This window comes from Phacochoerus africanus, chromosome 5 (genome assembly GCF_016906955.1).
Source record: "Phacochoerus africanus isolate WHEZ1 chromosome 5, ROS_Pafr_v1, whole genome shotgun sequence".
Classification (NCBI taxonomy): domain Eukaryota; kingdom Metazoa; phylum Chordata; class Mammalia; order Artiodactyla; family Suidae; genus Phacochoerus; species Phacochoerus africanus.
Genome location: NC_062548.1, coordinates 47,996,125 through 48,023,869, shown reverse-complemented (window position 1 = coordinate 48,023,869; position 27,745 = coordinate 47,996,125). Strand labels below are relative to the sequence as shown.

Genomic DNA, 27,745 nt, shown 5'->3' with positions numbered 1-27,745 from the left:
GAATATACAATGGAGAAAGAAAGCCCCTTCAATAAGTGGTGCTGGGAAAACTGGAAAGCCACATGGAAAAGAATGAAATTAGAACACTCCCTAACACCATACACAAAAATCAACTCCAAATGGATTAAAGATCTAGATATAAGACCAGATACTACAAAACTTTTAGAGGAAAACATAAGCCAAACACTCTCTGACATTAATGACAGCAATATCTTCTCAGATCCACCTCTTAAGAGTAATGACAGTAAAAACAAAAATAAACACATCGGACTTAATTAAACTGAAAAGTTTCTGTACAGCAAAGGAAACCCTAAAGAAAATGAAAAGACAACCCACAGAATGGGAGAACATATTTGCAAATGAATCAACTGACAATGGATTAATCTCCAATATTTATAAACATCTCTTACAGATCAATATCAAAAAAACAAACAACCCCATCAAAAAATGGGCACAAGATCTAAACAGACAATTCTCCAAGGACATACAGATGGCCAAAAAACACATGAAAAGATGTTCAACATCACTCATTATTAGAGAAATGCAAATCAAAACCACTACGAGGTACCACCTTCCACTAGCCAGAATGGCCATCATTCAAAAGTCTACAAACAATAAGTGCTGGAGAGGGTGTGGAGAAAAAGGAACCCTAATACACTGTTGGTGGGATTGTAAATTGGTGCAACCACTGTGGAAAACAGTATGGAAATTCCTCAGAAAACTAAAAATTGAACTACCATTTGATCCAGCAATCCCACTTCTGAGCATCTATCCAGAGGAAACCATGACTTGAAAAGACACATGTACTCCAATGTTCATTGCAGCACTATTTGCAACAGCCAAGACATGGAAACATCCTAAGTGTCCATCGACAGAGGAGTGGATCCAGAAGATGTGATACATATACACAATGGAATATTACTCGGCCATTAAAAAGAATGAAATAATGGCATTTTTAGCAACATGGATGGACCTAGAAATTACCATGCTAAGTGAAGTCAGTCAGACAATGAGACACCAACATCAAATGCTATAACTTATATGTGGAATCTGAAAAAAGGACACAATGAACTTCTCTACAGAATAGATACTGATTCGCAGACTTTGAAAAACTTATGGTTTCCAAAGGAGACAGGTTGAGGGGTGGAGGGATGTGCTGGGGTTTGGGATGGAAATGCTATAAAAATGGATTGTGATGATCATTGTTCAACTATAAATGTAATAAATTCATTGAGTAATATTAAAAAAATTTAGAAGAATACATAAAAGCAAATATTATAACCCTGGATTAGACAAAGAATTTTTAGATGAAACATCCAAAGCATGATTATTTAATGAAAAAAAAAATGATAAACTGTACTGCATCAAAATGAAAACAGCCACGCCTCAGTAGACACTATTTTAAAAAGGTAAGCACAAATTGGGACAAAAAGACAAAGCCACGGATTGAGACAAAATATTTGCAAATTATATATCTAATAAAGGATTTGTAGCCAACATAAAGAAAGAACGCTTACAATTCAATAATAAGCTGACAATCCAATTAAAAAATGAGCAAAGACTGAACTGACCAATAGCACATGAAAAGATGCTCAACATCATTAGTCAATAGAAAAATTCAAATTACAACTACAATGAGATTCCAGCTCACTCCTATTAGAAAAGCTATAATCAAAATGACTGACAATAACAAATGCTGGTGAGAATGCAGAGAAACTAAAATCCTCCTACACTGCTGTTTGGAATGTAAAATGATGCAGCCACTTTGGAAAACAATGTGGCAGTTCTTAAAAAGTTAAACATATTTTTACTGTCAGACACAGAAATTAAACCTAAAGTAGTAATCTACTCAAGAGAAATAAAAACATGCTCACAACACAGACACACACAAATGCTCACAGCAGAATTATTCACACTAACTAAAAATTGGAAATAATATCTATGAATTGGAGAAAGGAAAAAAGTGATATATCCATATAATGGAATAATGGAGCAATTACTTTTTTAAAAAATTTTTTAACAATATACATTAAAGCATAAATGAATCTCAATACCATTAAACTATATGAAAAGAAGCAGAGGCAAAAAACCATATATTTAAATTTATGTGAAATGGCAAATCTAGAAAAGGCAAATCTAGAAAGTTGATTAGTAGGATTGGGGAGTGACTGCAAATTGATAAAAGGGATCTTTAGGGAAGTCACTCTAAAATTATGTTTGGTGATGTTAACGCAACTTTGTGAATTTACCAAAAAAATACTGAATTATATACTTAAGTGATACATAAATCATACCTCACTAAAGCTTCTAAAAAATAAAACTGTTATAAATTAAAGTGGTCCAAAATAGCCAAGGAGCTCCTAAAGAACATTAGAAAATATTTCAAATTATATTAACATCCCTGCTTAAGGCCACAGTGTATTAGAGAAAAAGACAAACGGAGGAGAATAGAGATCCCAGAAACAGAGCTCCATTTGAAGGAAAGGCAACATACACCAGAGGGGGCATTACAAGTCAGCAGGGAAAGGGCAGTCTTTCCAGCTGCCTGGTTCTGGAAGATTGGTTATCTATATGGGGGAAAAGAAGAAAATAGGTCCCTACTGTATACTGTTGAAAAAAAATTAGTCATGATTCTTCCTTTTCCCCTCTTTTCTATGTAATTTAAAAAAAAATTTATTGAGGTATACCTGACATGATATTACATTGGCTTTAGCTGTACACCATAACAATTCAGTACTTGTATACACTGAGAAATGGTCACAATAAACCTAGCTAACCATCTAATACCATATATAGTTAGCTTTCAGGATTTACTCTCTTGGCAACTTTCAAGCATGCTCTGCATTACTGACTATAGGCCCCGTGCTGTTTACTACATCCCTTTGACTTAGTTACGACTGGAAGTGTGACCTCCTGACTCTTCTTTACCTGCTTCGCCCATTTCGGACTCCCTTCCATTCTGTTCTCTGTATCCATGATTCTGCTATTGTTTTGCTTATCCATTTGTTTCTTCAGGTTCTACATGTAAGTGAAATCACAACAGTATCTGTCTTTGTCTGACTTATTATGCTTAGCATAATCCTTCAAGGTCACTTCAGAAAAAAATTTATATAATTTAGCCCTTCCTCCCACATGGAAAGTACAAAGTAGAGAGTACTTCCCTACTGTCTGACTTTGGGCTTTGCTACAGCACTTACATTGCTCAATGGGTTGCAAGTAAATGTGAGTGATGCCAATAGGTTTTGCCCTCTTGTCCTTCTGCCAATGCCATGAGAAAAATATGCCCCAGCTAGCCCCCGTCCCAGGAGAGGGAGACAAATGTGGGGCAGAACCATCCCAGTGGTTCTGCTTTATGAAGCAGATCCAACCCAGCCAAAGCAAACCTACATTAGCCCACTCCCAACCAATCTGCACATGCAGAGAAAAAGGAGCATTTACTCTTATATGCTACTCAGAGTCTTGTGGTTGCTTTTCAACACTGTCATTGTGGCAACTGTTAACTGATAAAATTTCCAAGGGATGAAAATATAAACATAGAAATCAAAACTCTGAAAGCTAAAAAAAATTACAGTATTTTACAGCCTCATGATAAGGAAGGATTTCTTAAACAGGACACAAAATGCAAAATCTACTAATGAAAGAGATTGCCAAAATGAGTAATTCTGTTCACTGCAACATTTTTTAAAAAGTGCAAAGATGCAAAATGCGTGAAGACCTGCCACACATACTTCCAAACCATTTATATATATCAATTTATAAAGGACTCAGCCCAATATAAACATAGGCAAAAGACATTAACAGCATTTCAGCCTAAGAAAAGATGCTGAACTAAAGCTATGTGACACCACCTTTACGCCCACTAAGTTGGTTAAAAAAATAAAGTCTTTTTCTCTTTTTTTTGCCTTCTTTTTAGGGCTGCACCAGCAGCATATGGAGGTTCCTAGGCTAGGAGTTGAATTGGAGCTATAGCTGCCGGCCATAGCCACAGCAACGAGGGATCTGAGCCATGTCTGCGACCTATACCACAGCTCACGGCAACACCAGATCCTTAACCCACTGAGCAAGGCCAGGAATCAACCCCTCAACTTCATGGTTACTAGTCAGATTCATTTCCACTGCACCACAACAGGAACTACAAAAAAATTAAAGTCTTGAAAATGCAAAGCATCAGTGGGTATGGGGCAACAGAAATTCTTTCACACAGCTGGTGGGAGCAAAAACTGTTTTAACTACTTAAGAAAAGATTGGTATTAGGAGTTTCCGTCGTGGCGCAGTGGAAACAAATCTGACTAGAAACCGTGAGGTTGCGAGTTTGATCCCTGGCCTTGCTCAGTGGGTTAAGGATCTGGCGTTGCTGTGGCTGTGGTGTAGGCCAGCAGCTACAGCTCCAATTCAACGCCTCTATGTGTTTCGGGTGCCACCCTAAAAAGATAAAAAAAAAAAAAAAGACTGGTATTAGCTTAAGTTTTAAGATGATATAACAATTCTATTCCTTGGTATATACTCAGGACAACTCAAAAACATTTACATCAGAAGACAGATAATACAGTTATTTATAACAACAGTTCATATTTAAAAAATTGAAAATAACCTCAACGTCCATCAAAAGCAGAATGACTAAATAAACTGTAACATTCACAGAATACTATTTAAGATTAAAAATGAATGACAGGAGTTCCCGTCATGGCGCAGTGGTTAACGAATCCGACTAGGAACCATGAGGTTGCGGGTTCGGTCCCTGCCCTTGCTCAGTGGGTTGACGATCCGGTGTTGCCGTGAGCTGTGGTGTAGGTTGCAGACGCGGCTCGGATCCCGCGTTGCTGTGGCTCTGGCGTAGGCCGGTGGCTACAGCTCCGATTCGACCCCTGGCCTGGGAACCTCCATATGCCGCGGGAGCGGCCCAAGAAATAGCAACAATAACAACAACAACAAAAAAAGACAAAAAAAATGAATGACAGAGGCATACATATACATGAATGAATCTCAGATGCATAATGTTGAATGAAAACAGCAAGTCACCAATAATACAGAATATGATACTATTTAAATAATATTGAAACACAAGCAAAACCAAATATAATATTTAGTGAATCATAAACATCTGGTAAATCTACAAAGAAAATGGGAGTATGAAAATACAAGAATATAGTGACAAATCCAGAGAGGGAAGCAGGTCCATGGAGATCCACATATATATTTACTTAAATGTATCAAGTTTTTTTTTTTTTTTGGCCATGCTCATGGCATGTGGAAGTTTCTAGGCCAGAAATCCAACATGCACCACAGCAGTGACCTGAACCAGTGCAAGACAATGCCATATCCTTAACCCAATGTACCATAAGAGAATTCCTCATAAGTTTTATAATTTTAGTGGAGTAAGAGAGAGAAAGAGACTTCATTTGAGAAAATGTAAAAAGGCCTATGTTCCCACGCCAATTTCTAGAGATGTTTGAGAGGGGGAAAAAGTGTTAAATTCTAATTTTACCTTTTTTATGTATTTTATTTTCATGATGACTTCTTTTCAGGATCCAAAACCTAATATGGGAGGGGGAAAATCACACAATTATTTTTATGCATTAATGTCTATTTCAGGTATATCATCATACTCTTGTAATTTGAAAAGATTCTAATAATACTCTTCTCATTAGTCATCTAATAATATTTACTATAAGGGGAACTGGAAAATGACTTTTCTCTCTCTCTATTTCATGTAATAACCAGATATTTGGTTGAATTTCTAATTCTAAGGTAACCCTTCATATTTCACAACCTAAAAATATCCAGAAATGAGGACCTTTGACTTTCTAATATTTGCATATGCTCAAGGGAACTTCTGCCACAAGATGGAGTGGTTTGGTTTTTTGGTTCCTGGGCCAGGGATTGAACCCAGTGACCCAAGGCACATTAGTGACAATGCTGAATCTTCAACTTGCTGAGCCACCAGGAAACTCCTGGTTTTAAGTGAATCTTTTATTTTCACTTATATTTCAATTTAATTTTTTTTTTTTAATGGTTGCACCCCCAGCATATGGAGGTTCCCATGCTAGGGGTTGAATTGAAGCTGCTGGAGCTGGCCTACACCACAGCTCACGGCATTGCCAGATCCTTGACCCACTGAGCAAGGCCAGGGATCGAACCCACATCCTCGTGGATCCTAGTCAGGCTCGTTACCACTGAGCCATGCCGGTAACTCTTCAGTTTAATTTTGAAGAGACTGGCTCCAACTAACACGTGGGAAATGAAAGAACATAAACAACTATTATTTTTTAGTTCTTTTCCTACAGTCTGAAAGAATATATGAAGAAAACTTTGAAATAACTACTTAAGTATGTTTCAATACAACTAAAATATTTATCAACAAATGCATCTTAACTTTCCTTCTAAGAGTATAACAAGAGTTCTGTTTCTCTTTGCTTTGTTTTCCTTTGGTTAACTTAGCTACTAAGGTTGCTAACTACTGAAGGTTTTAAGAACATTCCAATTTATACCAGCAATAAATATAAATTTTTCTTTAGGCTACAAGGAAAAATATACAAATGAACAGTAATTTCTGAAGCTGAAGTAAATCGTTAGATTATCAGTCCTCTTATATCCCTCATGCTAACCTATGAAGCACTCTCCTTTAGGAACAGTATCTTCTCAAATTCTCACCCTTAGTTCAAGCACATTCTTTTAAAACAAAAATTAAAACTGTACTGGAGTTCCCATCATGGCTCAGCCATTAACAAACCCAACTAGCATCCATGAGAATGGGGGTTCAAACCCTGGCCTCGGTCAGTGGGTTAAGGATCTGGCGCTGCTGTGAGCTGTGGTGTAGGCCAGCAGCTGTAGCTCCGACTCGACCCCTAGCCTGGGAACCTCCATATGTCGTGGGTGTGGCCCTAAAAAGACAAAAAGACAAAAAAAATAAGTAAATAAAACCATACTTACTTTAGCCAACAGTTCTTGTGTTTCAGCAGTCAATGGAGCATGTGAAAACTTGCAATATTCTCCCTGATAACACTTTGCTCCTGTATGGTAAAACTTGCAAGGATATTCATGTAACCCGAATGTTAAGGAAGTGAACAATTTTAATCCAATTAAAATAATGAGTTAATAATTTCCTACGTAAAGTTCTTTTCTACTGGTAGAAACATTCAATTCTCTACTTAAAATATGAGACAATAAATTATTAACTGGGTTATAAGAAAATCCAATCTTAGAATGATTATATAAGTAAAGTTTGCTGGTTATCACAGGACACTTTTCTTTCATATCCATTCTTAAAATAAACTATAGGTATGTTTCACTGATAATAAGAAAGGATGTGTATTTTAAATACTATAAGAAAAATATGCTTATTTTGAAAGCATTCTTTTAGGGTGAAAGGATTAAAGTCAATGACAATGATTAAGTCTTATGAATCTGAATCTTTCATATAAAAAGGCTTGTTTAAAACAGGATCAATTTATAGAACTTTAATATTTGTTTCTAGGAAAATTTCCTGAAGTCAGAATTTGAGGAGTTCCCATCGTGGCTCAGCGAAAACAAATCTGACTAGTAGCCATGAGGCCTCGTTCAGTGGGTTAAGGTTCCGGTGTTGCCGTGAGCTGTGGTGTAGGTCGCAGAAGTGGATTGGATCTGGCATTGCTGTGGATGTGGTGTAGACCAGCAGCTGTAGCTCCAATTTAGTCTCTAGCCTGGGAACTTACATACGCGACGGGTATGGCCCTAAAAAGACCAAAAGCAAAAAACAAAAAAAATAGAGATTCTTGCACTGAATGGCTATAGAAAAACTATTTTTGTGGTGATAAAAAAAGGTGCAATTAATTACCCTGAACTGTTTATGTTCCATGTTTTCACAACATGTCTGGACAATCTGCACTGAAGAATTAGGGTTATTCTCCAAATTAAGGGACAATTAACCTCTATACAGTACAGAATATACAGAAAACAAGTAGCTCCAAACCATGTAATTCTTGACTCTTTTATGAAATAGACCATACGAATACAGATTTAATTAGTGGATGTCACAGCAGAAATTTTGAGAAAGTTTTTTTGGGACTTGAAAAGGTCTCATGAACCTGTTACCAGGTTGAGAGGATTTTCACTTGAGAGAATTTCTAAAGACTCCTTTCATGGGCGAGGAAAAAAAAAAAAATCAATGTACACTTTAATCACTCTGATACTAAGTTAAGCTTGGATAGCACAATTTTGCCATAGTTAAAAACAATGGTTTCATTCAGAATTTTACATATTTAAAATATTTCATAAATATTTATAGAAAGTAAAATTATTATATCTTGTTATAAAGGATATTATGCAAATACAGACAGTTTTCGCCTCTGGTACAATATCCTTGTACATAAAATTTACACATTTCCTTTTTCTTCTCTATTTCTGCATCATGGTCAAATTTACACTGGTCTCCCTAGGCCAAAGGAAGGAACAAGGAACAGCCATTATTTCTCATACTTAAGTCATTACAATTCTCACTTAACTTTAGCTGAGTCAATGATTCCAGAAAAACACAGTCTTAGAAACAGTACAGTCTAATTCTTAATGAGCTATCTTATAACTGTATCACATATACCTGCTTAAAATTTTGTTAAGTCCTCAACATTTTTAACACAAAACATGTTTTAAAAAATCATCTTTCTTAAACATAAAAGACTATTTTAGTAAAATTTTCTAACTGAACCTTTTCCAAAAGGAAACAGTTCTAAAATTGTACAGGCATGCTTTTGGAATGGCTAATGGAAACAGGAGTTGGTTTTAGTACATTTTTTGCTATACTTCACATTTTAGTATATTTTTGCTTACACATTTTTTTTAATACCTTAATACATTTCCTTTCAAGAAAATATTTACAAATTTGTTTTCCCTGGCGTTGCACCGTGTGTTGGTTGATGAATCCCTGACTCATTCTCACAGGCTGCTGCTTCTCTTTAGGTTTACCATCCTTTGAAAACAAAAACAAAAAAACTAAAAGTGAGAAATAAAAAATTAAATATTTCATTCCATTGTCTAAAATTATTTTAAACTGCCTTTAAAACATTAAAAAGAAACTCTTCTAAATTGGCTTTCATATAAGATTTAGATTTTTGTATACATCAGTTGAAAAGATGAATGTTTTGTCAGTTGCGACAGCATTTGTCTTGAACATTAGTGTTTGTGCAATTTGAGTATTTTATTGTACTTTTCCCTTATTTTTAAAAATTAATTTAAAAACTTGGAGCTCCCTTGTGGCTCAGTGGGTTAAGGATCTGGCAACGTCACTGCTGTGGCTCTGATTACTGCTATGGTGCATGTTCAATTCCTGGCCTGGAAACTTCACATGCTGCAAGTGCAGCCAAAAAAAAATTTTTTTTAATTAAAAAACTTAAAAAGGGGAGTTCCCATTGTGGCTCATCGGAAACAAATCTGACTAGCATCCATGAGGAAGCAGGTTCGATCCCTGGCCTTGCTCAGTGGATTAAGGATCCAGCATTGCCATAAGCTGTGGTATAGGTCACAGATGCGGCTCAGATTCTGCATTGCTCTGGCTGTGGTATAGGCTGGCAGCTATAGCTCCTATTGGACCCCTAGCCTGGGAACCTCCATATGCCATGGGTGCAGCCCTAAAAAGACAAAGACAAAAAACAAAAACAAAAACAAAAACAAAACCTTAAAAAGGGGGTTAATGTTGTGGCTCAGCAGCAACAAACCCAACTAGTATGCAGGAGAACAAAGGTTCAATACCTGGCCTCGCTCAGTGGGGAAAGGATCCACCATTGCTCTGAGCTGTGGTATAGGTCACAGATGTAGCTCAGATCTGGCGTTGTTGTGGCTGTGGTGTAGGCCAGCAGCTGCAGCTCTAATTCAACCCTAGCCTGGGAACTTCCATATGCCCTGGGTGTGACCCTAAAAAACAAAAACACTTTAAAAAGTACAACTACCTGTGATAAAAAATGATGTCGAAAAACAAGGCTCTTTAGAACAAAGGGACAAAAGTGGAAATCATAAGATAACCAAAGTAGTATAATCTTTAATTTCAATGAGATGCTCACTAGGTGTAAACTGAGTATATTCACAAGCTCAAACTAAACATAATTAGAAAAATACCCTCAAAGATGATGATAAAGGTATGGAAACAAAAGGAGACTTTAATATAAAACAGAATTTCATTTTAGCTCTTTAGAAATATAAATCACTTTTAGAGTGTTAATGTGTACAACTTAAAACTTCTACATACACTAAATTCCTGCATACAGTCTGAGGAATTCAATACGTGCAAAGAAGGGAGCTGGCTGTATATTTATGTGATCTGCTTCGCAATAATGTCAAATTTCTACTTAGCACCATCAAAATTACATCAGTTTTAACTTTGGGTTTTTATTATGTTATTAAATTCCAACAGATATGTTTACAACCTGTTCCTCATGTAGAAGGGCTGTCAGCTTTGGCTGAATAATCATTTGAGGTGATGTAAACCAAATGAAAATGAATACTGCTGGGTCTAGTCCTGCAGCAGCCCTGTGTGACCAAGGGCAGTTACCTGCACCTAGGCTTCAGATTCCTCTGTTGTAAAACAGATCTCTATAAAAATGCTTTAATCTACAGCATTTGGTATTTCTAACACTTTACCACACCTAACTCTTGCCTCCTGGACCAAACCAGCAAAATACTAGGTCGTCCAGTCTAGACGCCCTCAGAAAAGCAGAATCCAGGAGTCACTTAATGTTCTTTCTGATTACATCTGCAGACCAAAGAAGAGGAACTTCTACAAAGCAAAATACCAGGAGGGCAGGGGGTGTGTGGGAAGGCCAAAGCTCAAAAATATTCATTGTTCATTTCCAGAGGGAGTTAAAAACCAACAGATGAGGGGCTGCAACAGCGGAAACAGTGTGGCCTTTGCAATGGCCTCACGTCGGTCTTTTTTTTTTTTTCTTTTTTTCTTTTCTAGGGCCGCACTCATGGCTTATGGAAGTTCCCAGGCTAGGGGTTTAATTGGAGCTGTAGCCGCCAGCCTACACCACAGCCACAGCAACTCAGGATCCGAGCCACATCTGCGACCTACACCACAGCTTATGGCAACGCCGGATCCTTAACCCACTGAGCAAGGCCAGGGATCAAACCTGCAACCTCATGGTTCCTAGTCAGATTCGTTAACCACTGAGCCACAATGGGACCTCCGTATCTGTCTTTTCCCTGATACCCTGCTTTTCCATAGTCACTGACAGCACAGCACTCAGAAATCAGGGGTATGTGCATGTGTTCAGGGGCAACAGGTACTGACACTGAAGCTTGAAGTGGGTGCTAGCAGGTAACTAGTGCAAGAGAAACCAGTGCCCCGCTGAGAAAGAAGCACTTGGAGCCCATGGGGAGGTGGGGGGGTAAGAGGAGATTTCCACTGCAGTGCAAGATACAAATCTGTGCAAGTTAGAAACTGGAGGGCTGGTGGTATACCTGTTCCTGTGAGCCACTGCTCCTCAGGGAAGCGCTGGATCCTTTCTCTGCAGTGCCAGGCCATTTTCGCTTCATTTTCTTCTGTTTACCATTCTTGTGAATAGCTTTCAGGTTCTTATTTTTATTTTTTTGTTTAATAGCTAAAAACAAAAAAGTTAAATTTATTTTTTAATATTTTATTAAAGTATGGTTGATTTACAATGTTCTGTCAATTTCTGCTGTACAGCAAAGTGACCCAGTCATCTCATATTATCTTCCATTGTGGTCTATCCCAGGAGATTGGATACAGTTCCCTGTGCTATACAGCATAACCTCATTGCTTATCCATTCTAAATGTAATAGTTTGCATCTACTAACCCCAAACACCCAGTCCATCCCACTCCCTCCCCCACAACCTTGGCAACCACAAGTCTGTTCTCCATGTCTGAAGAAAGTTAAATTTAAAGAGCAGTTTACTCTTAGGAAGTATATTCTATAATAATCCAGAAGTTCTCCACTGCCCAAAGATTAAAAACGGGGATGATGCTGACTTGCCTCTCTCGACACTCTGAGGTTAGGAGAGCAAAAATAGAATTAATGTATTCTGAATCCCAAATTCATTCTTTGTGAAAATAGATAAGGTACTGTCAGGAAAAAAGCAAGATAATTCATGGAATCAATCTTGTTAGCCATCAGCCAGATCCTTTTAAAGTGTTCAGAGTACAATGGATTTAATTAGGAACTGCTATATAGCACTGTAATAGTAAAAGCTTAAAATGTTTACTTTTTTTTAGGGCTGCACCCACGGCATATGGAAGTTTCCAGGCTAGGGGTCCAACTGGAGCTACAGCTGCTGGTCTACACCACAGCCACAGCAACTCCAGATCCGAGCTGCATCTGTGACCTACACCACAGCTCACGGAAATGTCGGATCCTTAACCTACTGAGCGAGGCCAGGGATCGAACCCACATCCTCAAGAATACTAGTTGGATTTGTTTCTGCTGAGCCACAGTGGGAACCTCCAAGCTTCAAATGTTTAAAATGGCTGTTAGAATATTCACTGAAGAGATTAAGTTTATCTATTTTATTTATTTATTTTTTTGTTTGTTTGTTTTGTTTTTTGTCTTTTTGCCATTTCTTGGGCCGCTCCTGCGGCATATGGAGGTTCCCAGGCTAGGGGTTGAATCGGAGCTGTAGCCACCAGCCTACGCCAGAGCCACAGCAACTCGGGATCCGAGCCGCGTCTGCAACCTACACCACAGCTCACGGCAACGCCGGATCGTTAACCCACTGAGCAAGGGCAGGGACGGAACCTGAAACCTCATGGTTCCTAGTCGGATTCGTTAACCACCGCGCCACGACGGGAACTCCAGGTTTATCTATTTTAAATAGAAAAACATTTTAAAAAGAAAAAATAAAATAAAATGAGAGGATTAAGAATTTCATTTACACAGAATTCCTATTGTGGCTCAGCGAGTTAAGAACCCGACTAGTATCAATGAGGATGCAGGTTTAATCCCTGGCCTTGCTCAGTGGGTAAAGGATCTGGCATTGCTGCAAGCTGCAGTGTAGGTCGCAGACGAGGCTTAGATCCAGTGTTGCTGTGGCATAGGGCAGCAGCTGCAGCTCCAGTTGACCCCTAGCCCAGGAACTTCATATGCCACAGGTGCGGCCCTAAAAAAAGGAAAAAGAAAAAAAAAAAAAGAATTTCATTTACAAGAGCTCCCCTGTGGTGCAGCAGGCTAAGGATCTGATGTCACTGCTGTGGCTCAGGTCACTGCTATGGTACTGGTTCAATCCCTAGCCTGGGAACATCCACATGTCCTGGGCTCAGACAAAAAAAACTACCTGTCCTGACTATGGCTAAATTTCATTTTAGTTATCTAAAGGAATATATGTTTGAGTTTAGTCGATACACTACCATCCCAGACATTAATTAAGCCAATCCTCTTTAGAGGACAGAACACAAACATGTGTATCTTGTACTTCACACATGCTGAGGCCAGAAACTTAGTATTTTCTCTTTCAAAGTAGTCATGTCCTTTGAAAATCCTCCTGCATGCTCCCTCCTCCTGCAAACTGAGCATTTGCACACAGCATGGCCAGCTCACATCTGATGTAAAGATTCATGAAAGTCCTGATCTTACCATGATATAATGCAGGAGAACAACACTCCCCACCCAAACATCTATGGACAACTGTGACTGCTTCTCAAGACAACTCTAAGTGATAAAGTGGTTTGACTCTTACCTTTCTGGGTATCCTTTGCTCCCTCTTTCTTTGCAGATTCTTCAGGAAATGATAGGGACTGAGTAACATTTGCCTTCTCTTTAGCTTGTATATACTGCTGAAGCTCTTTAGCAAAATTATCTTCTGATTCCTGACCGCAGATATCATTATCACTGTATACATCATAGTCCTTACTTCTTGATTTTCTATGTTGCAAATTCTTTGGTGCTATTGTAGAGCTTCCGAAGTGCCTAAACTAAGTGGAAATTAAATTTTCAATTTTAAAAACCTATCACGATTCAAAACAATCTGGTTATAAAGAAGAAACAAAGGAGCTCCTGTTGCGACTCAGCCAAAACGAACCTGACTAGTATCCATGAGGACAAAGGTGTGATCCCTGGCCTTGTTCAGTGGGTTAAGGATCTGTTGTTGTAGTGTGTTGCTGTGGCTGAAGTGTAGGTCGTAGATGCAGCTTGGATCTGGTGTTGCTGTGGCTGTGGTGAAGGCCAGCAGCTGCAGCTCCGATTTGACCCCCCATGGGAACTTCCCATATGCCGTAGGTGCAGCCCTAAAAAGCAAAAAAAAAAAAAAAAAAAGAAAGAAAAAGAAAGAAACAAAGACTGGCCATGAATTTATCATTGTTAAGGTTGGGTGGTGGGTACACAGGGGATTCATATGCTCTTCTGTCCACTCTTATTTACATGAAATTTTTCAGAATTAAAAACACACCAAAAAATGATACATCCATTCTTAAAGATGGTTTGAGGGAAGATTCTGAATTTGTACACTGTGTACTTTACTGAACTGAAAGATCAGAGCCTCATATCTTAATTATTTGATATAAAGGAACTACAGTATTACAGTTGACATTTTATTTCTCTCTCTGCATCAACTATACTTTTAAATGGTTTAATTCCATAGCTTGAAATTTCATAAAGGAGAAAGTAAACTGTCATGGCCCAAGTGAAAACCCACTCTATTAAGATATACCATAGCTACCAAAGCCTATTTTTCTACTATAACTCATAGCACTGGTGGCAAAGGATGTGGCAGCAATGATGACAAGTAAGAAAGAACTACCCCGTTCTCTGCAATCAAGCTAATTTTACTTTCAGAAATAATCTTCTAACTCTGTTGTGAGAGCTGCCCCAAGGTGACAGCTACAAACCTAGGTACCCACTGGAACAGGAACTCAGGTATGGCAGTTGACCCGGGAGCAGCTCGAGGTGATCACAGCAGACAAATTACAGCATAAATTTCTATGTAAAAATTTCTGGTTACACAGGTGTCTATACTTGGTCACAGAGGTGTAAGCAGCTCCCTTTACATAAGTAATAACTTGTGTAAAGGTATTTGTACTAAATGAAGAGATGACATGACTTGGCAACATTACAAAACCAAGAAAATCATCAACTACAGTGTTTTATTATACATTAGAGAAGTATTCTCAATTGATAGGATTCTTTTCAGATGGGACTGAAATACACAGGATTCAAATGACTGCTTAAATACTTCCTTTCATGCAGTTGGCTATATACTCAGTGCTCTGACCTTTGCTGTTCTCTACATAATTTAGAAAGGATAATAACATGATCTTAACAATGTTTTTCCCTTTTATAAAGGAGTGTAAAGTTGTGGTTTTTTTTAAGTAGAACATTTTCTTGCTTTTGAAGCAGGATGGTTTACTGAATAAGTATGCCTCCTGAAATTCCACAGAAATAAGAGTACAGAAATGTAAAAAACTAAAATTTAGATTTTAGGAGTTCCCCTCGTGGCTCAGTGGTAACAAATCCAACTAGAATCCAGGAGGACACACATTCAATCCCTGGCCTCACTCAGTGGGTTAAGGATCTGGTGTTGCCAGATGTGGTCCAGGTCGCAGACACAGCTCAAACCTGGCGTGGCTGTTGCTGGCAGTTGCAGCTCTGATGCGACCCCTAGTCTGGGAACTTCCATGTGCTTCGTGTGTGGCCCTAAAAAGACAAAAAAAAAATTAACTGTGCAACTGAGGAGCTGTCACCTAGCTTTCAATTTGAAGTAATTAACCTACAATGTAATGACATGCCAAAAGACAAATCTCAAGAGAAGCAGCTAATTAACTTCTATAAATTCTAAGCAATGCATATACTCAATGAGAATCATGCTGGGAAATTGATAAGTTTTTTTTGTTTGTTTGTTTGTTTTTCTGGCCACACCCACAGCATATGGTAGCTCCCAGGCCAGGGATCAAATCCGAGCTGCAGCTGTGGTGATGCTAGATCCTTAATCCACTAAATCACTGGAGAACTCACTGAGAAGTTCTTACTGTACATAGTGAAAAGACATCTTCCAAGATGAAATGTATAGGATCTCCTTACAGATCAGCATTAACAGATAAATCTTTGCAATCAATTTTGATAGGGAACTTAACTTTGACCTCCAGTTAAACAAAGTATTATCCCAAAAAGAATCCCCTTCTTCTCATTAGTAAACCTGTATAATAAAAACATGTATTATTATATGTTAAGTTTTATCAATAAAAAATTTGTGGAAACTTGTTTTCTCTCTCATTATACCTGTAGCTACATTCTATCTTCAACTTTGCTTCTTGGCTTGCAAAGCCTAAAATATTTGCTGTTTTGTCCTTTACAGAAAATATTTACTGACTCCTGATCTAGAAAATAAAACAAGAGACCAGGAGAAAGAGAAAAACTGATCCAGAAGAAGCAAATACTGTTCAAGGAAAAGAAAAGAACATAAATGTTTTAAAGTAAATACACAAAGATATCAAGATGGCATTATATATTTTTAAATGCCGGAAAGTTATAACAACAACAGAACAAGAAAGAACTTTTGAATAGTTAAATTATGATTAATTAAGTGAAGATATATAGAAAGAGGAAATTTCTTAGAATATAAAGAAAAAAGACAAGGACAATAAAAATAAAAGATTTGCCTTTCTATGAAGGGTATGAGTGAATAGTCTCACTAAATACTTGAGGACAATGAATAAGATTCACAATCTCTACCGACATGAAAAATAAAGAACCTAAAAGCTTCCAGGGGTATAAGATTCTTACAAAGTAACTAGAATCACACTGGCAAGACCTCAACATTAGCAACACTGGATAGTAGAAGAAAATGGGGCAAGGGATGCCTGCAAAGCTCAGCAGGTTAAGGATCCAGCATTCAGCGTTGTCACTACTGTGGCTCTAGTCACCATTGTGGCGAAAGTTCAATCCCCGACCCATGGGCACAGCCAAAAAAAAAAAAAAAAAAGCAAATGAAGGAGTTCCTGTTGTGGTGTAGTGGAAACAAATCCGACTAGGAACCATGAGGTTGAGGGTTCGATCCCTGGCCTCATTCTGTGGGTTAAGGATCCGGTGTTGCCGTGTGCTGTGGTGTAGGTCGAAGACGTGGCTCGGATCTGGCATTGCTGTAGGTGTGATATAGGCCAGCAGCTACAGCTCCAACTCGACCCCTAGCCTGGGAACCTCCATATGCCGCAAGTGTGGCACACCCCCAAAAAAAGACCAAAAAAAAGGCAAAAGAAAATGGGTCAATAACCTCAAGCCTAACTCTATTTCACCTAAACTATCAGCTGTCAAAAGTTTAATTTCATGTGTTCTTACACAGCATTGTATGCCAGTTAAATGAGAAACCAACAGTTAAGAAATGGTGCTAGGATTTCCTGTCCTGGCTCTGTGGGTTAAGGATCCAGCGTTGCTGTGGCTGTGGTGCAGGCAGCAGCTGCAGTTCTGATTCTTCCACATGCAGCAGGTGCAGCCATAAAAAAAAGGTGCCAAAAAAATTTAAATCACAATAAGTCCCACCAAATACCTAGCAATAAATCTAACAAAAGGTCTATAAGATGGGAGACGTCTACAAAGAAAATTATAAAACACTGCTGAGAGAAATTAAAGAGGACCTAAAGACTGGACGTTACAATATTCTAAAAATGTCAATTCTCCACAAATGATCTATAAATTCAATGAATTCCCAAGTGAAAATCCCACCAGGATTTTCTGTGAAACTTGACAAACTGTTTCTAAAATTTACATGGATGGAGTTCCCGTCGTGGCGCAGCGGAAACGAATCGGACTAGGAACTATGAGGTTGCAGGTTCGATCCCTGGCCTTGCTCAGTGGGTTAAGTATCTGGGGTTACTGTAGCTGTGGTGTAGGCCGGCAGCAACAGCTCCGATTAGACCCCTAACCCAGGAACCTCCATATGCCAAGGGTGTGGCCCTAAAAATACAAAAGACAAAAAAAATTTATATGGAACTGCAAAGGGATAAAAATAGCCAAGACACTTAAAGAAGAAAAACATGAGACTTGCTTACCTAATATTTAAACTCATTATAATAAAGCTGTACTAATTAACACAGTGAGATCTTGGGGGAAAGGACTGAAAAATAAACCAGTGGTAAAGAACAGAGAGCCCAGAAACAGACCTATCAGAACACAAACACTTGATTTTTGACAATGGTGACACTGCAGACGCATGGGGGAAAAGACAGTTCTTTTCTTCTAATGACTGGTGTTGGAACAACTGGATGTGATAATGAAAAAAAAGTAAATCAAAATTTGAGCCCTCGAGTTCCTGTCGTGGTTCAGCCGAAAAAAATCTGACTAGCATCCTTAAGGACATGGGTTCAATTCCTGGCCTTGCTCAGTGGGTTAAGGATCTGGCACTATAGTGAGCTGTGGTGTAGGTTGCAAACACAGCTCGGATCTCACATTGCTGTGTCTGTGGTATAGACCAGCGGCTACAGCTCCGATTTGACTCCTAGCCTGGGAACGGCCGTGAATGTGGCTCTAAAAAGACCAAAAAAAAAAAAAAAGAAAAGAAAAAGAAAAAACCTTTGAGCTCTCTATCCCACAGTACACAAAAAATCAATTCTGAATGATTATAAACTTAAGTAGGAAAGAAAAAAAATAAACTTTTAGAAAATACTGCAGGGCATTATTTTTATTATCTCAGGATTTTTTTTTATGGTCACACCTGCAGCATATAGAAGTTCCCAGGCCAGGGACTGAATCTGAGATGCAGTTGCAGCAACACTGGATCCTTTAACCCACTGCGCTAAACAGGAGATCGAACCTGTGCCTCTACAGTGACCCAAGCCTCTGCAGTCAGACTTTTTTTTTTAGGGCCATATTTGTAGCATATGGAAGTTCCCAGTCAAATGAGAGCTGTTGCTGCTGGCCGATACCACAGCCACAGCCACACTGGATCCTGAACCCACTGAGTAAGGCTAGTGATGGAACCTCATCCTCACGGACACTAGTCAGGTTTGTTACTGCTGAGCCACAGCTGGAACTCACCTATCGTAGGATATTTAAATAAAACACATAAAGCATTAACTATAAAGAAACGTTAATAAATTAGAAGACATTAAAATTAAAAACCTTTTTTATTTTTGTCTTTTTTGTCTTTTTAGGGCTGCACCCATGGCATATGGAGGTTCCCAGGCTAGGGGTCAAATCAGAGCTACAGCTGCCGGCCTACACAAGAGCCACAGCAACACCAGATCCGAGCCGTGTCTGTGACCTACACCACAGCTCACGGCAACTCTGGCTAGGGATCAAACCAGCAACCTCGTGGTTCCTAGTCAGATTCGTTTCCACTGCGCCACAACAGGAACTCCAAAATTAAAAACCTTTTATCAAAAACTGCCATTGACTGCCAAGTCACAAAAATAAGCAGACATTTGCAACACACAATCCACAAAGGGAGAGAAAAATCCCTATATCCAAAATAAAGGCTTTAAACCAGGACACAAAAAAGGGAAATCCAAGTCGAACAAATAGGAAAGATGTTCCATCTCGATAGTAATAAAGAAAATACAGGAGTTCCCGTCGTGGCGCAGTGGTTAACGAATCCGACTAGGAACCATGAGGTTGTTGGTTCGGTCCCTGCCCTTGCTCAGTGGGTTAACGATCCGGTGTTGCCGTGAGCTGTGGTGTAGGTTGCAGACGCGGCTCGGATCCCGCGTTGCTGTGGCTCTGGCATAGGCCGGGGGCTACAGCTCCGATTCGACCCCTAGCCTGGGAACCTCCATATGCCGCGGGAGCAGCCCAAAGAAATAGCAAAAAGACAAAAATAAATAAATAAATAAATAAATAGAAAATACAAACTAAATTACAATGAGATATCTCACCAGATGGCAAAAAAATAAGACAAGTAACAAATATCAAGTGTGGAGCAGTAGAAATACAGCCTCTTGTGCACTGCCTTTGGGGATAAAAGTCAGTACAACTGCTTCAGAATACATTTTGGCACCACAATAAAGGGAAAGATGTTTATACTCTAAGACCCAGCAGTTCCACTCCTAGGTCAATGCAGGGGACAGGTGCAGCAGGATGCAAGTGAAAAGATGTAACAGCATTGGCCAGACCCTCCAAAACTGGTCACCCACCACATGTCTACCAATCCCAGAATCTAGCATATTCAAATGATGGAATGATACGCAACTAAGAAGATGAATAATAAGTATATACCACAAGGCTTTCGAATCTTATAAAAGTAACAATTTATAAGAAGAAGAAGACAGAAAAGGACATGTACAACACTATTCTATTTCTATAAAGTGTAAAGACAGGCAAGAGAAAATGGCCTTCTTAAAGATGACAGCACAAAGAACTGATTGGTATACAAGTTTGGACTGTAGCTACTGCCAGGAGGGAAAGGAAATACGACAGAGACAGCAGGCGTCAAACACACTGTGGGTAAAGCTTTCTTGACCTGTGTAGTGTTTACCTGGGTGTGTGCTTTTTAATTAGCTGTGATACTCATACATTTATGTTTTACACACTAGCAAGCAAAGAGCCCAGCCTGAAGTAAGCCTACTTAGAAATAATCCAGGTGTCTGTCTTCTCATGGTATTGTCTCTAGGAAACTCCTTAAGATAATTATAGGAGGCCGTATCTGCCCATCTCCTGAATGGGGTTACACGGACTGGGCATGAAGGACTGAGGCCTATGAGACCAAAATTGAACTTAAAAAGATGTGGGAAATCCAAGCTGCAGTACCAGAGCTCTCATCCACAGCAGCCACATGTGCCCCAAAGGGCAAACGTAGTTACATACTTGGGTAGCTGAGAGGCTCCCTGAGGAGATGAAGATGCTGTACCTGCTGTATCTTTTGTCCTAAATCCTTTTATGAAGCTAAGTACAAGAGTATCATGTTAAAGTCCATGTGTCTGGAGAGTCTCGCTGCCAATCTGAACCCATTCTTGGGTAGCCTGCTAAAATATAACAATAAAAAAAGTTCAAAAAGAAAAAGAAGTGGGAAAGGAGCAGATATTGGCTTCGCTGTGAGTTGACTGTGTCCTCCCCAAATTCTTATGTTGAAGTCCTAACCCTTAGCACCTTAGAATGTAGCATCATTTGGAAATAGGGCCATTATATGCATAATTATTTAAATGAGTTCATTAAGGTGGGCTTTAATCCAATATGGCTGGTGATCTTATAAGAAGGCGAAATTTAGACACATATATTCACACCGGAAGAATGTCTTTCAAACATGAAGGCAGAGATCAAGATGATGCTTCTGGAAGACAAGCCAAGGAAGACCAAAGATTGACAGCAAACCCCCTAGAAATAGGGGGGAGGCATGCAACAGATTCTTCCTCACAGCCCTCGGAAGGAACCAACCCTCTCAGCACCTGGTTCTGGAACCTGTAGCCTCAAGAACCATCAGACACTACATTTCTGTTGTCTAAGTCACCCAATATGTGGTACTTTGTTATGGCAGTCTTAGTAAACTAATGCAAGCTTCATGCTAAAAATCACTAAGGTTAGCTAAGTTAGTAAATCAAAATGTTTAAGCTAATTTTAAAAGAAGTTTTTGACACAGTTCACAACCATCTCAGAGACAGGGAAAACCAAGATAAAAGCTATGCACTAAAAACAGTTCATGTTAAATGACAACAAAGTTCTTAAATGATAAATTTTTTAAAAAGTATAACCAGGGGAGTTCCCATGGTGGCACAGTGGTTAACGAATACAACTAGGAACCATGAGGTTTCAGGTTCGATCCCTGGCCTCGCTCAGTGGGTTAAGAGTTAAGGATCCAGTGTTGCTGTGAGCTGTGGTGTAGGTTGCAGACGAGGCTCGGATCCCAAGTCGCTGTGGCTCTGGCGTAGGCTGGTGGCTACAGCTCCGATTAAACCCCTAGCCTGGGAACCTCTATATGCCAAGGGAAGCAGCCCTAGAAAAGACAAAAAGACAAAAAAAAAAAAAAAAGGATAACCAGGTTTTCTTTGATATAAATAACGGGGTCTCAAATGCTGACTAAAATGAGACCAACAGGATCCCTAATTAATGTCTCACATCCATTCCTGTCTTTTTCAATACACCAACTTAATCTTACTTTTTTGGGAATTTGCTCACACTCCAGTTTTACTTCCCATTTTACTCTCTCTTCTTGTGTTTCTTCAACTTCTGTATCATCTATTTCACCATCGACTCTGCAGCAAAAATATCAAATAACATAAAAGGGTTTTTCAACCTGAAAAGGGTTCAAACCACAGCATTAAAATTCACTGCTTTGGTTTCTCTTCAACTTGCCCACAAAGAAATTCCAAATTCAAATTCTGCTTCAACTAGTCTATAGAAATAACGTACAGAATTAGGATGAGTAGTAAATGTCAACATATGTTTATGAGTAAACTGCAAAGCTGAAATTTTAGATTATATAACCTGATGTTCAACTATTAGAAGCTATATAAAATCATATATTCATTCAACAAATACTGGCATACACTTGATTCTGGCCTTAAATCCTGGGATACAACAATGAAAAAGACGTTGTTTCTGCCTTCTGAAAACTTTCTATATGCTTGGGAGAAAGCAAGCAAGCAAGCAAACAAGCAAGCAATTTCAGCATAGTGTGATAAGTACTGGTGCATGTCTAAGGAACGTTTAACCTAGATTTGGGGCCCAAGGTTTTCTGAACCTAAAAGATATATAAGAATTAAAAACAAAGAGGAATGTCAGGAAGGACAGTATTTCAGGTAGAATGCGGGGCACCCTGAGGTCAGCAGAGAGCCAAACTTGGATTCTAGCGGGAAGATGAAGAAGCAAAGTCATTTTCAGACTCACTAGGAGACTGAGAAGTTGGACAGGCATAGACACCATGTGAGACAACTATTTGAGGATATTCCAGCAAAACTAAAAAGGAACAGGGAGTTCTCATCGTGGCTCAGCGGTAACGAACCCAACTGGTATCCATGAGGTTGTGGGTTTGATCCCTGGCCCCACTCAGTGGGTTAAGGATCCGGCATTGCTATGTAGGGGTAGCAGATGTGGCTCGGATCCTGTGTTGCTGTGGCTGTGGTGTAGGTCAGCTGGTGCAGCTCCAATTCGATCCCTAGCCTGGGAACCTCCATATGCCACAAGTGTAACCACCCCCCCCCCAAAAAAAAAGCAAAAATTACAAAAAAAATTAATAAAAATAAAATGAAAACGAACCTAAAAAGATGAAGAAGGGAAATATAAGAAACAAAGAAGCCCAATAAAATGTACAGGTAAATCCAAATAATGGTTGATGCCATAGATACAGGGAGCTGAAGACAACTGTGTCTCAGCAAGTAGTGACTACTAAATGTAAAAGCTTAAGACAGAGTTCCCGTTATGGCGCAGCAGAAACAAATCCGACTAGGAGCCATGAGGCTGCAGGTTCGATCCCTGGCCTCACTCAGTGGGATAAGGATCCGGCGTTGCCGTGAGTTGTGGTGTAGGTCACAGACATGGCTCAGATCTGGTGTGGCTATGGTTGTGGCATAGGCCAGCAGCAGCAGCTCTGATTAGACCCCTAGCCTGGTAACCTCCAAATGCCATGAGTGCGGCCCTAAAAAAGACAAAACAAAAAACAAAAAACAAAACAAAAAAAACAAGATTTTAGTGACCTGCCAGGTAAAGACAAAGACTAGGCACTGTATGTTCTCAAAAGAACATGTTGCAAACATGAAAGCACCGCCAGCACAAGAATGTGAATCATGGCTTTGCGCTTCTTCAAAGTTACAAGAGGAGATCAGGCTTTACAGCCTCATCCAATTCAACAGTTTACTACCACTGATCTGTCCCCAGTCAGAAGTTCAGTCACATCCACCAGATGAGGGACCAAGCTATACGCCTGCTGCAGAGGCCAATGTTATGAGAGCCAATAAACCAAATGCTGAGGACTTTCTCATATTCTAGTTATCATCTTTTGGAGTGGAAAGCAACCTCTCCCCAGGTAGAGCGATAACGGCAGAGCAATAACGGCAGCAGCTGACACTTGCATCATGCTTCCTCCATGCCAGGTGCTGTTCCACGCACATAACATGTATCACAACAGCCCTAGGACATACATACTATTGGTAAAAAGCCCATTTACAGATGAGAAAACTGAATGCAGAACACAATATAACTTGTCATATATCTAGCAAATGGCAGAGCTGCAATTTGAGTCCAGGCAGGCAGAGTCTTTCTTATTTGAAATACCCACCTGGATATCTACTAGACTCAACATTATCTCAAAACTCTTGTTAATCCTCCTGCTTTCTTATACAGCAACTTCAGCCTTCTAATAATACAATCCCAAACCTTAAAGAAGACTTTACCACCTCTTTCATATTTCCCATCCAATCTGTGAGGAAATATATTTTATCTTCAAAATTTGTCCTAATCTGGAGTTCCCTGGTTGGGGATCTGATGTTGCCACTGCTGTGGCTCAGGTCGCTGCTGTGGTAGGGGATGGATCCCTGGCCTGGGAACTTCTGCATACCGTGGGTGAGGATATATATATCCCTATCTGACCATATCTTGCTACTGATACTATGATCCAAGGTACTCTTGCCCCTCTTCCATTCTACTCTCAACACAACCAGATGCCCCTGCTAATAGGTCACTCTTGGCTAAAAACCCAGTAACTCTCATCTCATTCAGAGGAAAAGCCAAAATCCTTATTATGGAACCTACAAGTCCCTTACACAACCGGCCTCCTGGTTTCCCCTCACCCCGCGCCCATCCCATTGCTTCTCAAGTTCTTCTCTTCAAGTCCTGCCATTCTTCCTCCACTAGTCACTCTGGTCACTGGCTCCCACCACTCAATCACAGCAAGCTCACTCCACATCAGGACCTTCATATGGAATGCTCTGCCCATAGAAGATCAACCTCTCTCACTCCTTCAGGTTCCTGCTCAAATATTACTTACCAATGTTACTAGTGAGGCTTTTCTTTCTTTCTTTTCTTTTTCTTATTTTGTCCATCCCCATGGCATATGGAAGTGCCCAGGCCAGGGAATGAACCCATACCACAGCAGTGACCCAAACCTTAGCAGCGACAACGCCTGATCCTTAACTGCTAGGCCATCAGGAAACTCCTAGTGAGGGTTTTCTTAACTACCTTCTTTAAAAGACCTGCATCCTCCCACCATCCCATCCTCCCTTATCTCCCTACCCTGCTTTCATTTTCTCCACATCACTTATCACCTAAAATACTAATATCTATGTATTGTCAGTACACCAAGAATATAAATCTCATAAGCACAGGGATTTTTATGTTTATCTATTTTTATATCCCCAGGGCCTAAAATAATGTCTCATATATAGCAGGTGCTCAATAAACAAGTAGTTTTACCTTAAAATTACTAGGAAAAGTAACCAGGAACCATAAAAGCTTGATTCATTTGATGACATTTAAAACAAACTAAAAACTATACATCGAAAATAATGCCACAGACAATCAAAAGACAAATAACAAACTGGGGGTAAAATATCTGCAGGCTAGAGATCCTAATATTTTAACAAGAAAGACCAGCCAAGAGAAAAACAGGCAAAGAATGTTCACAGACATGCACCATACTTCAATACCATTCTTCGCCTAAAAGTGTCTTTTATGTAGTTCAGTTTTTGTGGAACTTCTGTCCAATGCCTTATCAAATTGATAGCTGGTATTGGTTTTTTATTTGTAGTTATTCACTTCTGTGATGATTCACCTTACTGAAATCTCTTATGTATTTTTCTCTTTGCTCTTTAAAAAAATATTATAGCTGATTCACAATGTTGTCTATTTCTGCTATATGGCAAAGTGGCCCAGTGATATATATATATATGTATATATATCATACATATATATACACATCCTTTTTCTCATATTATCTTCTATCATAAGAGACTAGATACAGTTCCCTGTGCTATACGGTAGGAGTATTTTAATAGTTTATTAATCAGTTCCTCTTGTTTTTCTTTGTAGATGATCATTTCACTGCCAATAATTAGTGTGTCTCTTTTCAGTTATGTATAGGCCTAAGTTTTAGTTTAGCCACTTGCCTTAGAAGCATGGTGATGAAATCACCAATCTTTGAGTGACTGGCCGGGTAACTTAACCCTAGTTTGCTACATGCCTTCATATTTGTGTAATCTTGGCAAGTTATTTATCCTCTTTGTGCCTCAATTTTCTCATCTGCAAAAATGAGGATAATATCTCCAACGGTTGTTGTGAAGATTAAATGATGAGAGAGTTCCCTTCCTGGCTGAAGAGTTAATGAACCTGATTAGGATCCATGAGGATGTGGGTTTGATCCCTAGCCTCACTCAGTGGGTTAAGGATCTGGCGTTGCTGTGAGATGTGGTGTAGGCCAGCAGCTGCAGCTTGGATTAGACCCCTAGTCTGGGAACTTCCATATGCTGAGGGTGTGGCCCTAAAAAGAAAAAAAAAAGAGAGAGAGATTAAATGACGTATTTCAGTATTTCACATAAGGAACATAGTAAAGCTCTTGATGATGGACTGAATTAAGGTGATCTTCCAATTCAAGTATGTGAGACACAGAGAAGTTAAGGGATTTGAATGATACAGAGAAAGAAAATCAACCAGACTAAGACATATCAAGGATGAGAAAAATAATGTGTCATGGTTTGGACTTAGGGAAATTAGGAGAAACATCTAGAAGAAAAGAGGGGTTCTAGCATTTCAAACTCATAGGGAAAAAAGTGAAAGAAAACCTAGGTATAAACAGGTCTCTAAGAATGAGATCAATACCTGAGCGCCATCTGGCCACCCATCTCAGTACCTTTTTCAAGCTAAAGGAAATATTATATCCAAATGGTGTCTGCTGCTTTATTACAATATTTACGATCTTTCTATGTAAATCGGGAGACTAAAAGCAGACTACTCATTGTATATCCTTCACTGCTTAATGAACTTAGGATGTTGTCTTTTCTACCAAAAAGCGCCTAGCACGTGTAATGAGAAGTGACAAATGATCTGTATCCTCCAGAAGCTGATGATCTGAAAGTGCAAATGCTATGGGCACGCAGGTGGGCTCCCACCCGACCAGAGGGGCCCGAGCGCAGAGAGAGGGGCATCCCGGGCCTCCCTCGTCCCCACCCCGGTAGCCGCCTGGACCCCGCCTCTCCCCAGACCCAGGTTCCCAGGACCGCTGGCCGCAGCGGGCTACGAACCCGGCCCCATCTCCAGCTCCTAATCTCTGCCCCGGAACAACCTCTGGACGCCCAGCGGTCCCACGCGTTCCCCGCGGGACCTCGCGCCCTGGCCCCTGCCGCCTCCAGAAGGAACGAACGGGCGGAACCCGGCCGGAGCCCCTGCGTTCAAACCATGAAAAGACTGGGGATCACCTTTCGTCACAATCCGTGGCGGGTTTCTTGCCGAGAGCTGGGTTAGGGGGTTTAGAAAAGAGATTCTCAAAATCCATCATCTGCTCCAGAGCCGAGCCCCGCAGCTACGGAGTAACAGAACAGCCTGAGGAGGAGGGGCTCCGGGCCGCGCACTGGCCCGCAGGTGGTCCGGCGCATGCGCTGCTCCGTTCCCGGCTCTGCGCACGCCCGCTCTCTTCTTCGCCGGCGGCTCTGCGCAGGCGCCCTTCTAGTTCTGTTGTTTCTGATAATCTTTTTGACATGCTTTTTGATATTTATCTCAAATATTTCGTAGAATTTTAGAACTTAATCCTTGGGACTTTCCTTTATTTCACGTTAGTGAAAGATGTGCTCTCAAAGTCACAACGTTTTTAAGGAATGGTAGAAAGTTAAGGTTTGAGCACTCACTTTGTACCAGGCATCTTTTCGCTCCCCTCATCCTCACAGCAGCCCTTTAAGGAATATGCCATTAGCTTCTACGTCTTCAG

General features: G+C 39.8%; 1 protein-coding gene across 1 annotated transcript; it reads right to left on the bottom strand.

Annotated features, from left to right (window-relative positions):
- Window positions 1-5,493: 5,493 nt before the first annotated feature.
- ZC3H8 (zinc finger CCCH-type containing 8) lies at window positions 5,494-27,413 on the bottom strand. Its single transcript, XM_047781184.1, has 8 exons — window positions 27,240-27,413; window positions 21,992-22,088; window positions 13,658-13,892; window positions 11,428-11,567; window positions 8,819-8,941; window positions 8,299-8,410; window positions 6,931-7,040; window positions 5,494-5,535 (listed from the first exon to the last, which is right to left on the bottom strand). Exons 1-8 carry the CDS (start codon window positions 27,317-27,319, stop codon window positions 5,506-5,508), a joined length of 927 nt encoding a protein of 308 aa, XP_047637140.1. The 5' UTR covers window positions 27,320-27,413; the 3' UTR covers window positions 5,494-5,505.
- Between the last annotated feature and the right edge of the window lie 332 nt (window positions 27,414-27,745).